The sequence below is a fragment of the Aspergillus homomorphus genome (assembly GCF_003184865.1).
Source record: "Aspergillus homomorphus CBS 101889 unplaced genomic scaffold BO97scaffold_4, whole genome shotgun sequence".
In the NCBI taxonomy this organism is placed as follows: Eukaryota; Fungi; Ascomycota; class Eurotiomycetes; order Eurotiales; family Aspergillaceae; genus Aspergillus; species Aspergillus homomorphus.
In genome coordinates this window covers 1,059,953-1,071,699 of record NW_020291890.1, presented here as the reverse complement: position 1 = coordinate 1,071,699, position 11,747 = coordinate 1,059,953, and the positions used below count along the sequence as shown (strand labels likewise).

The window sequence follows — 11,747 nt, the reverse complement described above, 5'->3', positions numbered from 1 at the left end:
GCTTATGTCAGTCGATCAGGCGCCTCCTCATCTCCTGCTGTCTCGATCATGTGATAACCACAGGCTTTTCGCTTAGTGAATAGAAGACTAAAGAGTACAGAGTAGTTACACTCTTATGGTGTATGACGGCGACCGTTGATTGAGTCTTGTTGTCTGTGCACGACGGCACGCGGTGACCAGATAACCTCGCTCTAATAGTCTCAATGTAAACAGAGTAAGTATATGGTAGAAACCATAGGCTGGATAAGCACATCGGTTTGTCTGACATTCGGTGACCCTGAAAAGTAAGGGGCATCTGGTCTAGAATCTCATCGGGAGCAATGGCCGACTATCGGCGAGCCACAGAGCTCATTGAAATCAAAGAGTATTGTTGCTATTTCAGGATACTTGGACTTGAACGTGGTTGTGTCTGACATGGATCAGAGAGGCTTCCCCCTATAGATTGTGAAGGCAAGGGCTCGTTGTGTATGCCCAAAATCTGGATTGGTAGTCGTTCTTGTTCTGGTGTCCAGACCGATAGTACCTACAGTAACCTGAAAGTATATCATGAACTCGGATGTGATGGCGGAGGGGGGAGATTAGGCTACGGTCACCGGAACAGCCATCATGTGCAGAATTCCCCAATGGGGAAATATCGCACTCCCGCACAGATGGTTCACAAGCTCGGACTGGCCACTTGGAAGACCAAGCATAACATTCAGCTCCTTCTCTAAAGCTTTCTGCCTTTCATTAGAGAAGTGCCTGGGTGTCATACCTCAACTTCACCTCGCTCAAATCCACGCCCGCCTCGGGCCTGCGCAAATCTCACACCAGGTGTCTCGAGTGTGAACTTGACACGGCGTCGCCATGGCTGCTCAGTCGTTGAGCTCGTTGCTGCAACGAGCCTCCATTGATGATCACGACGAAGTTCTCCAGTCCGCCAACGACGCATTGGCGAAGTCGAAAATAGATCAGCATGCACAGCACATCAAGATCGTTGCTTTGTTGAAATTGGACCGCTACGACGACTGCCTGCGCGTATTCGAGGAAGCCGGTGACGGTTTGAAGAAGCGGGCTGCTCTGGAATATGCCTACGTTCTTTACAAGTCCGGCCAGCTGGAGCAGGCCATAGAAGTGGTGTCTGGAGTAACTGGCGACCGTGGTGCTCTTCACTTGGAAGCCCAAGCTGTATGTGATGCTTCCTACCTGCCATCCCAAGTGTTGTCATACCCCGCCTTCAACAACAAATACTAACCTATATTTCGCATATCTTAGAGCTACCGTGCTGAGAAGTTCCGACGTGCGGCCGAGCTATACGAAGACCTGTCAAAAGATGGTGCATCATTGTCCAACGAGGAAAACGACCTGCGCATCAACGCCTGGGCCACGGATGCCCAGCTGCAGTGGAAGGGATACCCAGAGTTTGTCCGCCATAACAGACCAACTCGCGACGATTTGGAAGCATTCGAAACCGTCTACAACGCTGCATGCTTGAGCATAGCCAAGGGCGAATTCGAGCAGGGAGAATTGCTCTTGAAGCGAGCAAAGGGTTGGTCCTTGGAACGCATACACAAAAACAACGTCAGCTAACACCCTCTCTCTACACAGAATTGTGCCGCACGTCAGAAGATCTCACGCCAGAGGACAGGGATGCTGAATTGCTCCCCATTGCCGTGCAGCAGTTGTACGTCTTGCTCCGCCAAGGCAAGTCCGAGGAAGCTCAATCCATCCTAGAGGAGATCTCTGTCAAAGAGTATGTATAAATCCCCTGATCACAGTTGCCAAGCCGAAGCTCACCCAGCCGCAGCATCCCCGAAGCCTCGACCAAGAAAATCGCACAGACCAATGCCACCCTCGCTCGCGGCGCCTCGGTCAACCCTTACGCCTTCTACAAGGCCCTCAATGAGACCCCCGACTCGACAGATAGCGACAAGCTCTTCGACTTCCAGAGCAACTTGACGGTCGGAAACTCGCACGCCGCCGACCTCCTCGTCCGCAAGTACGACGGAATCATCCGCTCTACCTCCAAAGCTCTCTCCCGTGCCGCCTATCCCTCCACAGAACCCAGCGTGAACCTCCTCTCTGTGTACAACGCCGCCGCCCACGCCCACGGCGAGTCCGGCACAAAAGCGCTCAAGCCCGTCGTGGCGGCGCTCGACAAACGGCCTAAAGACCTGGGTCTGGCTCTGACTGCCGTGCAACTCTACGTCAGCGCCGGCAACACCACCTCCGCGATCACCACCCTGGAGTCCACCCTCCAACTCCTGGACGAGTCCATCTCCGAGCAAGACAAGGCAGTCCGCTTCAACCCGGGCGTCCTAAGCGTACTCATCTCCCTCTACAAGCTCGAGGGCCGCAAGGTCCAGATCCGCTCCGAACTCGCCAAGGCCGCAGCCTACTGGCAACAACAGAGCAGCAGCGACGAATCGCCCATTCCTCTCCTCCGAGCCGCCGGAGCCTCCCTGTTGCACTCGTCCGACCCCGCGGACCTCACCACGGCCGGCGAGCTCTTCAAGTCCCTCTACCAGTCCAACACAGCCGACCACTTCGCCGTCGCCGGCTACGTCGCCGCCCAGGCCCCCATCGACTACACCAAGGTTGAGTCGCTAGTCAACCAGCTCCCGTCCGTCGCGGACCTGGTCGCCGATGTTGACGTGGCTGCGCTCGAATCAGCCGGTATCGCGCCTTCTTCCGCTGCGAACGCCGCGGCCGCGGCCGCCATCGCAGGGGCCCGGAAGAGGTCGGCCGCCGCCGGCAAGGACGACGGCGGCGCGGCGAAGAAACGTGTCCGGAAGTCGCGGTTGCCCAAGGATTACGATCCGAGCAAGACCCCGGACCCGGAACGCTGGCTGCCTCTGCGCGATCGCTCGAACTACCGGCCCAAGGGTCGCAAGGGCAAGCAGCGCGCGGCGGACAGGACGCAGGGTGGTGTGGTGAGTGACAAGGCGGAGGAATCTGCTGCGGCCACGAATCAAACTAAGCCTCAAGGTGGTGGTGGCGGTGGTGGCGCTAACAAGAAGAAGAAGAAGGGTAAGCGGTAGTGGTACACATCGGTAATCTACTGTTGCTATATCTTTTCTTCTTAACTTCTATTCATGAGACATGTCTTGCATTGGCTGGCAGAGGAAAAAGAAGTCTTTTGATTCCATCATGGGAGCATGTAAATAGAAATTCGAACAATCTGCTGTTCTGATACAACTCCCCCTTTTCGCCTTCGAAGCAAATTCAAATATGCAAATTATTCCTCACATTTGAGGCCATTCTCTTCCTGCTAAAATAGTAACCACCCCCGAACGTCGTCAGCCTGAAAGCACGTACGACTCAGAAATACAGTACATCTTTTCGTCAATTTCAAAGCGAAGCAAAGCTGTTGAAGCATCATCGTTCGTTCAGATGAGGACCACACTACTTAGCCAAGAGGAGTTCGGATGGTGCCGCACTGCCGATCGTACTGCTCGAAGATCTGGTAGAACAGCTTGAGGTCCTGAAGCCCATCGCGGGCAGTCGTCTTGGCCATCTGATCCTCAGTCAAGTAGGCATGCAGTGCCTTGAGTTCTCCCTTGTAGGTTTCCTCACACCCGCTCACGGATTCAGTCCTCTTCATCTCCCCATTCTCATCCGCCGTTTCTACCACAACCTTCACGGGCTCGTCACGGGCGTACGGCAGACCATATTGAATGCTGACCGTCTTGGTATCACCATAGATTGCTAGGTGTGCATCACAGCGCGGCACGGCATCCGTACCGGTCTCATACATCAGGGTGAATGGGTGCTCGCCCCTCCGGCCACTGTAGTAGTGAAACAAGGCGGAATAGTAAGGCTCGTTCACAGAGATATTGGAGATAGCATCTGGAAACCCAAGCGTGTCACGCATCAAGCCCAGGTCATGGCAGCCGAGGGATGCGAGAAACTTACAGAGCGCGATGCGTTCTTTGGTCAGTTCCTCGCCCGAGAACATCTCTTGCAGTAATCCGTCCATGAGCTGCGGACCGTCATCCTGCTTATTATTCTTCTGGGATGCAAACCCATACATTGCACCGGTCAAGGCACTCCAGACCTTCTTCCGCGGTGCGGTAGCCGTATGCGCCAGGCTGGGGCCCGCGATGTTGCGGCAACGAGCGTAATAGATGCGGTCCAGGGACGCGACCTCCTTCGTGAAGACCTCCTCGATGCAGGGGGCGTAGCGGCGCGCACATGCCACGAACACCTTGGCACCCTTGGGAGCGCGCTTCTCGGCGTCGATTATGCGTCTCGCGCTTTGGATACTCAGGCTTACGGGAGTCTCGACCATGACGTGCTTGCCGGCGTTCAAGGCTGCGACGGTGTAGACCTCGTGGTATTCGTTGGGCATGAAGTTGAGGATCAGCTCGATGGTTGGGTCGGAGATGACCTCCTCCACGGAAGATGCACGCGGGATGTTGTTGGTTTGACCTTCATGGCCGTTGGCCTTGGCTGTGTCATACGTGTGGTGGCCATTACTGTAACTGTTTCTGGCGCTGGTTGTGGTCTGCTTGGTTTTCTTTGAAGCGTTATGGATGACTGCTACTTCGTAGTTGCTGGTGAGAGCAGTGAGGACTGGAAGGTATATCTCCTGGATGGCCTGGGCGCCTTCGTCTGCAGTGATAATACCGACTCGGAGGACTTTCTGTGTCATCGTGCCTCTCTCTCTCTCTTTTTGGCCGTTTGCTTTGGTTGTCTCTGGGTCGGTGTGGGCTGTGGTTTGTGTATCGATGATGTTAGCTCTGGAACTTCAAGTTCAGTGAGAATGCAGCCATGGCTTACGCAAGTAGGTTAATGTTTTAACCAGTTCGCACGTGGGGTAGACAGAGAGAGCTCTGAAGATGAGGTGAAAGAGAGGAAGAAAGGCGCATTTTCTGAAGTGTCGATAAGAGCAGAAATGTGGAAGGGATCAAGCCAACGGCTTCGTGGTAAAATATGCTGGATGCAAGGGATAACTGAAGGGAAGTCCTCCTGCCTGTTGCAGTATCAGGACCTACAAATCCGGCAAGAAGTGTTGGCACTGTGAACTGAAAATTCAGAATCGAGCTCGAGGAAGTGACAGCTGTGAGCTTGTGTTACGATAATATTTTTCCTGGGCAAACTTGTGATCATGAAGCTTTTCTTTTTTTTCAGCAGGTCTTTGTTTGGGTCTGGGCATTCCATGACATCAGTGGCACTCAATCTGGATATTGCTTAAATGTGTTTTGTTTCCTTTGATGAGAATGCTTCTAATCGAGTTTTATTTCTTTCTATACATGGTTTGCAATGTAGTAGAAGTACAACATGTCGAAAAGATCCATGGAGGTTGTTGCTATAGATCTGGAAGGTAATAAGCATAAAATACTAAGTAGGACTGCAGGCCGATCGGTGGGGCCATACAAATTACCTACAGGATAAGAGATCAGATAAATTTCCACATGCAGCCTTAGACATTATACTGAGTAAAGTACATACAAAACCTGAACAGGTAAGACTCCTGGCCAATGTCAGTCAGCTGGTATAGCCATTCTACTTGATTTGATATCTTGGCAGGATTCTGTGAGATCACAGGCTGTGCTCATCGCCAGCCAGTCATGTGCTTGTTATTATGCTTGAAGAGTTGGTATCTTCAGCAGGCTTTATGTAGATGGATGCAGTGCAGCCTTATGTCTCGGTGGGAGATCAGCCTTGTGAGGCACTAATGACCGACTGCCTTTACTACCTTGAGAGGTTAATCTAACAGACTTTAAATGAGTCTAAATGATAAAGAACGTACTAAGTAGATACATATACCTCCCCAGGAGACTAAGCCTTGGACGAGCATCGTTACTTCGTATAGAATTGTCCAACTCAACGTGGGTCTCCGAACGAGATCAGTCGGTCGTCATCTTCGACTCAGTAGATATCTAAGCCCCCTCAAGACTAAGTTAGTATTGGGTTAGCCGGTCGCTCATTTGATCTGAACTGTGGCTGTGTGGACCTTTGAAGCCGGGTCGCTCTCTCCTTTTTTTTTTATTTTTTTTTTTCTTCTTCCCGCTCTGCCCCTCTTGAGTCTTGACAAGTGACGACATCACCAGATTTATATCCAAACAGCTGCAGGAACTATCATCCCGACTTTTCCCTTTCCCTTTCCTTTTCCCAACCTTCCAAAGGAACACAAACAAAAATCAGATATCTACAACGGACTAAACCGTCTAACATGGGGGTAAGTTAAGTTCTTTGAGTTCTTTTCGTCCCACCTGCTCTTTTCCAATTCAGTAATCAATCTTGATTATTCGAACTGCCCCGCGTTGCTGCCCCGCTCATCCCAAAAGCTCGACCTGCAATCATCTGCATCATCTCCCTTTTGAACACGTCAACCTGCCCTGCCTCGAGGAACAAGTATAGAGATCCTCTTTGGTGTGCTTGACTAACTGCTGCATCCTGCACTTGCGTTCCTTCATTTCTAGTTCGCTTCGAAGATCGCCAACAGCATGAACACCAACAAGCCTGGTGGTAGTGGTAGTGGTGTGTATGGAGGCGCACCGCCCGCTGGCTATACTGGAGGACCTCCAAGCTCACTGCAGCCTGGAGGAGCACCCGGTGGATATGTGAGTCCGCCCTACGCAGTGACTAATTCCTTTCCTCTCCCGTCGCCCCTCACACACACACACCCATGATGATGTTTCCATTCCATCCATCCATTCATCATGATTCATTCAATCAACTTTCCCGCATTTTTGGGTCTCTTACAATCTCCTGTTCGCCCCTCAAGGCTGACGCATTTCTCCCACTAGCAACAGCAGCAACCTCAACAGCAACAGGGCCAGCAATATCAGGCTTACTCAGGCTCTCCTGCTCCTGCTGGTGGTCCGGTAAGCTAGAAATTTCCTTACTTGGTCCTGACTTCCTTCTTGAACTATTCTTTTCCCAACCCCCCTCCATCCATTCCTTTCGGAGTTTCCTCCATCAGTCACCATCGAATGAACGAGAGTTTGGAGATAACTCCACTCTATTAAATCGTCTCACCCCCTGTGCCCCTTCTATCATTACCTACACCTGAGTGTGTCCCGCATCTTGCCTTCTTCCAACCTTCATATCCTTCGTGCTCGTCATCGTCCGAGAACCCGGGCGCAAACCGTCAACCATGTCTCGGCCATACTATGACCCCTACGGTCACCCCTCTCAACTCCGTCCTGGATCAACCCAGCCCCCTCAGTCTCCTTATCCAACCTCACCATCGGGACAATACCAGGCGTACGCAGCTCCATCGGTTCCTCCCAATAAGCCTGCTCACACGCCCTCCCCTGGCCCTCAGTCGCCGTATCCTGGAGCACAACCGTCTTATCCGACCTCGCAGTCGCCTTACCCTGGAGCACAACCATCTTATCCGACCTCGCAATCGCCCTACCCTGGTCCACAGTCCGCTTATCCTGCTCCGGCAAATCCTTCTCCGTCGCCCGCTCCTCAAGCGTATGGCCAGGCGTATCCGCAGGCACCGTACGGCGCCCAGGCGCCTCCTGCGCAAGGCTACGCTCAGCCGTCACCCTATGGCACCAGGGACCAGCCCTATGGACAGTCTCCTCAGCCGCAGCAGAGCTACGGCCGGCCCCCGCCTCCCCCGCCCCAGGGTCAGCCCTATGGATCAACCGCGCCCCAGTATTCTCAACAGCCTATATCTCAAGTACATATTTCGTCCCGCCACTCCGCAATTGCTGTCTTCTCTCTTTTTCATACTCGCGCTGTTACCTTGATGCATGTTTTCAGAAGGGTTTTACTCGTACTGACAGAGTCTGATGTTATAGGGTCAGCCTTATCCTCCTCAAAATGCGCCTTACTCCGGTGGGCCTGTCCGTCCTCCCCAGCAGGGTGGCCCCCCTGGAGCTGCGTATGGCCCCTCTGGCGGTGCCCCTCCCCCCGGTCGTGCGACGGAGCAGCAGGTCGCTGCCTACCGACAGCTGTTGATCGCGACTATTCAAGAGAAACGTCTTCAAAGCTTCTATCCGCCAGAAAGACTCAATGCACTCATTCAGGCTCTGTCCAATGAGGCGCCCATGAAGGTGAACAAGTTGACTCATGAACTCAACATCCCAACTGAAGTGGCTATGGACATTATGAAATTGTCCCTCTTTGATGTCATCTTGTATGTGGACGACAGTGGCTCCATCGAATTTGAGGAACGAGGTGTGAGAAAGGAACAGCTGCGATCGATCCTCGAGGTCGTCGCATCGGCTGCTTCCACCTTTGATGATGATGGCATTTCGGTGCGGTTCATGAATTCGTCTGAGCAGGGCGATGGCATTCGCAACGCGGATGATGTCAGCCGCCTCGTGTCGCGGGTTCGTTTCCAGGGTCTTACCCCGCTGGGCACCAGCCTGCGCAACAAAATCTTAGACCCGATGGTGGTGGCTCCGGCGAGGGCAGGCCGACTCCAGAAGCCGATTCTCATTATCACTATCACTGATGGACAGCCTGCTGGTGAGCCTCTGGATAGTGTGTCGAACGCCATTGGCTATGCTGTCAGCGAAGTTTCTCGCACTCAGTATGGACAAGGAGCCGTTTCCTTCCAGTTTTCACAGGTCGGAAACGACACCAAGGCGCGGGATTTCCTGGCCTCTCTTGACGAAGATCCTCAGATTGGCGCGTTGATTGATTGCACCTCTAGTATGTTACTGCCGTGCCATGATGGCAGGAGACGCTAATTGAGAATCTAGACTTCGAGGTCGAGCAAGATGAAATGTCACGGGCCAACCCCCCGGTGCATTTGACTCGCGAGCTTTGGGTGAGTGCCCATCAACGTTTCCGTCCGCTGCATACCTTATGGCTGATCCTTTCCTAGTGTGCCAAACTGATGCTTGGTGCTATTGACTCTTCATATGACACCAAAGATGAAAAGGCTGCTGGGCGCAGCGGTCCTCCACCTCCCGGGCCGCCGGGCGGTCAGTATGGTGGGTATAACTACAACCAGCCTCCAGCCCAAGCCTACAACCAGCCACCGCAGGGACAGTATGGCTCAGGACCGGGATACAACCAGGCACCATACCCGCCTAGCCAGGGTCAGGGTCCCCCTCAGGGTCCCCCTCAGGGCTATGGCCAGGGCTACGGTGGCGGATATGGCGCCCCTTCCCCGCATCCCAACCAGCCCGGCTATGGACAATCCTCCGGTGGAGCTACACGAGGCTACACTGGGTACGGAGCGCCTCCCCGCTACTAAGCAGGAGGCAGCATGTCTGTGGAAAGAGGACGGACGATGCTGGATCGCTCTGGGATTTGCTTTCGTTTGTAACAGTTGATAATTTACGTTGAACACGAGCACTGCTATTCGATTAGGACAGCCGCGAAAAATGGCAATAATGCAGATGGCTGAGAGCGTTTCCTCTGTAAGATCGCAACGTGACGTACCTTATTCTATGGTAGTTTCCGAGACAAAGGCCCGACGAAGCTAGGCGTGGGGTTTAGCTGACGACGAGTTGACACTTGACGTAGGCCAGGCACAAAGATCGGCAGTTGTTGCTTTTTCCGCCTGTCAGTGACGTCATGGGAGACATAATCACGAGATTATTTACTCGGTAATTATGGCAGCTGTCGAGTTACTGCAATGCATCCTCTGTCAGGACACTCGTAGCAGCCTGAGTAGATCCGTCAAGAACAGATCTAGTTTTGCCTTTGTCATCGAGGGGTATTGCCACTGTCAGAGGATTACCTTGTTGTTGGGGTTGTGGATTTGCCATGAAGCAGGGCCATATTAGGCTCCAGTAATCGGGGTAGGTTGCAGAGTTTCCTCAGTATTTATCTATATATTATCTACTTAGGGGTATACAGGCACATACGACCACAGGGTGTGGAAAATAGGGCTTCCCGTCCGCTCAGCCGTACTCAAGCCACACGCCGGGAGGTTAGTAGTTGGGTGGGTGACCACCAGCGAATCCCTTCTGTTGTATGTTTTTTTATGCTTCATCTTCATTCAACCTTCAGTTTGGTACCACTGAGGCAGTATGAGGGTAGGTAGGATTCCATCTCCATGTCACAGTGGACTGAGTGCAGTGCAGTGCAGTGTTCGTTCAACCCATCCACAAACTTTCCAGCCAATCAAATGGCATATCGGAGGGATCAGTGGGCGCGCAGGCAGCCGCGCATGACAGGGACAGATGATGGCCGTTGAATGGCCACTAGCCTGGCACTGGTAGTAGAGTTCTTCGGCTTCCTTCAGCGTGCATCGAATGGTTGGGTTGTTCTACGGAGTTGTTCCAGGCTTTTTCTTTTGCCCCGCCCATACCTTGCGGTTTTCTTTGGTTCTACGGAGTAGTCTAGGCACAGTTCGACTTTTTCTTGCCACCACATTGGCGTGCACCCACGCGGGGGAAGGAAAGTATACGCACTCATCAAGTAGTATCCAGTCGCCAATGATTGTGTCCATGGAAGGACTGATGGATGAGTGGATTTGGAGAAGTTTCTGGGTTCAGGGTTGGCCATGGATGCATATTCGAGGATACGGGACTGGTGGAGATTCTTCCGCCACGGAGGGGTTCATCTAAAGTTCTCTAAGGATGAGTGGGATGTGACTTTAGATCAGCGGGCTGTCTGGGTTGGAAAGACGAGTATTATTATTAGTCTGAGATCGGATGGTTGAATAATGGTGGAAGAGGGCAGTGCAGTGCAGTGCAGTGCATGAGCCCTTGAGCCTGGAGGAAAAGAACCTTGAATTGAACTTAGGATGGCTGCGTGGCCCTTTTTCGATTTGCAGGTTCTGGTCGAGGGCGGAGAAAGCGACCGGTGTGAATGGCCGGGCAGCAATTAAGGTGCCTCCGCATTCATAAAGTAAGTTCAAGAGACTTGGTAAATACTTCTCTGTCTCTTTGATCGCAATTAATCAATTCAATCAATTAAGTTCTCCTTCCTTTCTCCTCCAACTCGCCATCTTCTTCTTCCTTTCAGTCTCCTTCCTTCTTTCCCCCTTCCCCTCCCCCTCTCCCTCTCTTCTTTCTCCCTACTTACCCTGCCTACCGCATCTTTACTACTGTCCTGTATGTACTGTACACACTGCGTGCAGTCTAGTCTTACCGACCGATTATCAGCCAGTGGCGGCGGTTCATCTATTTTCGGCCAGGGTGACCGCTTTCATTGCCAGGACCCCTTTTTTCTGCCTTTCACAATTTCGTCACTTTACCCACTTTGGGACATCATACACTGAAGTTCAACTGGTCCCTCGCCGCCTGCGGAAAACCGTCCAAGTTAGTTTACAGACTGAAGTGACCACACGCCGGTTCCTGTTCATTCTTCTGTTTTTCTCTCCTGTTTATTCTCATCAACATAGCCTTTGGACAACAATCCCTCCCAAGGGCCGTGTCACATATTATTCTTCACCTCCCGGCTGATTTACAGTGGTACTCCACCCCCACAGTCGTTTCTGCTTCGTTTCATCCGTCGCATTCGCCTTTCTCCCCCCCACCCACGGCCACTTCTTGTCGCTATCTCGCTAATTACTTGGCGCGGCCGACTTGATATACACACTGCATCGCAAATTGCTTTGTACATATTGCAATAGACTGTCATTATCCCAACATCTGTGGGTGCTTCATGACGTCTTCCGCCTAAGTGGATCTCATTGAATACTATCTCAGTTGCTGGGTCTAGGCCGAAGAATGAGTCCGGCAGTTGACTACCTTGACCCGCGCAGCACAACCGATTCGCCTCACGATCGCATTTCATTTTTTGGTGTCTAATTTGAAACCTATTGGCAGTAGATTGGCAGGAAGGCGATTATTGGACAAGCGGGTTTCGCTGGTCATTGCATTTTCCGACCTTTCGCC

General features: G+C 52.5%; 3 protein-coding genes across 3 annotated transcripts; 2 read left to right on the top strand and 1 right to left on the bottom strand.

The window, feature by feature from the left end:
- The first annotated feature begins 675 nt into the window (after nt 1-675).
- Nucleotides 676-3,214, top strand: BO97DRAFT_403253 (signal recognition particle subunit SRP72). Its single transcript, XM_025694696.1, has 4 exons — nt 676-1,167; nt 1,255-1,528; nt 1,588-1,732; nt 1,787-3,214. Exons 1-4 carry the CDS (start codon nt 847-849, stop codon nt 3,018-3,020), a joined length of 1,974 nt encoding a protein of 657 aa, XP_025555251.1. The 5' UTR covers nt 676-846; the 3' UTR covers nt 3,021-3,214.
- Nucleotides 3,111-5,037, bottom strand: BO97DRAFT_403252 (Gfo/Idh/MocA family protein). Its single transcript, XM_025694695.1, has 2 exons — nt 4,762-5,037; nt 3,111-4,692 (listed from the first exon to the last, which is right to left on the bottom strand). Exon 2 carries the CDS (start codon nt 4,631-4,633, stop codon nt 3,389-3,391), a length of 1,245 nt encoding a protein of 414 aa, XP_025555250.1. The 5' UTR covers nt 4,634-4,692; nt 4,762-5,037; the 3' UTR covers nt 3,111-3,388.
- A 1,049-nt stretch (nt 5,038-6,086) lies between these two features.
- Nucleotides 6,087-9,437, top strand: rfeF (putative transcription factor RfeF). Its single transcript, XM_025694694.1, has 5 exons — nt 6,087-6,548; nt 6,735-6,812; nt 7,743-8,601; nt 8,652-8,719; nt 8,777-9,437. The coding sequence occupies exons 1-5, from the start codon at nt 6,432-6,434 to the stop codon at nt 9,149-9,151; spliced, it is 1,497 nt and encodes a 498-aa protein (XP_025555249.1). The 5' UTR covers nt 6,087-6,431; the 3' UTR covers nt 9,152-9,437.
- Nucleotides 9,438-11,747: the final 2,310 nt, after the last annotated feature.

Coding starts and splice junctions, on each gene's coding strand:
- rfeF (XM_025694694.1), top strand. CDS start 6,432: ATGAACACCAACAAGCCTGGTGGTAGTGGTAGTGGTGTGTATGGAGGC. Junction 6,549..6,734: donor GAGGAGCACCCGGTGGATAT/GTGAGTCCGCCC, acceptor TTCTCCCACTAG/CAACAGCAGCAACCTCAACA. Junction 6,813..7,742: donor CTGCTCCTGCTGGTGGTCCG/GTAAGCTAGAAA, acceptor CTGATGTTATAG/GGTCAGCCTTATCCTCCTCA.
- BO97DRAFT_403252 (XM_025694695.1), bottom strand. CDS start 4,633: ATGACACAGAAAGTCCTCCGAGTCGGTATTATCACTGCAGACGAAGGC.
- BO97DRAFT_403253 (XM_025694696.1), top strand. CDS start 847: ATGGCTGCTCAGTCGTTGAGCTCGTTGCTGCAACGAGCCTCCATTGAT. Junction 1,168..1,254: donor TTCACTTGGAAGCCCAAGCT/GTATGTGATGCT, acceptor CGCATATCTTAG/AGCTACCGTGCTGAGAAGTT. Junction 1,529..1,587: donor GCTCTTGAAGCGAGCAAAGG/GTTGGTCCTTGG, acceptor CTCTCTACACAG/AATTGTGCCGCACGTCAGAA.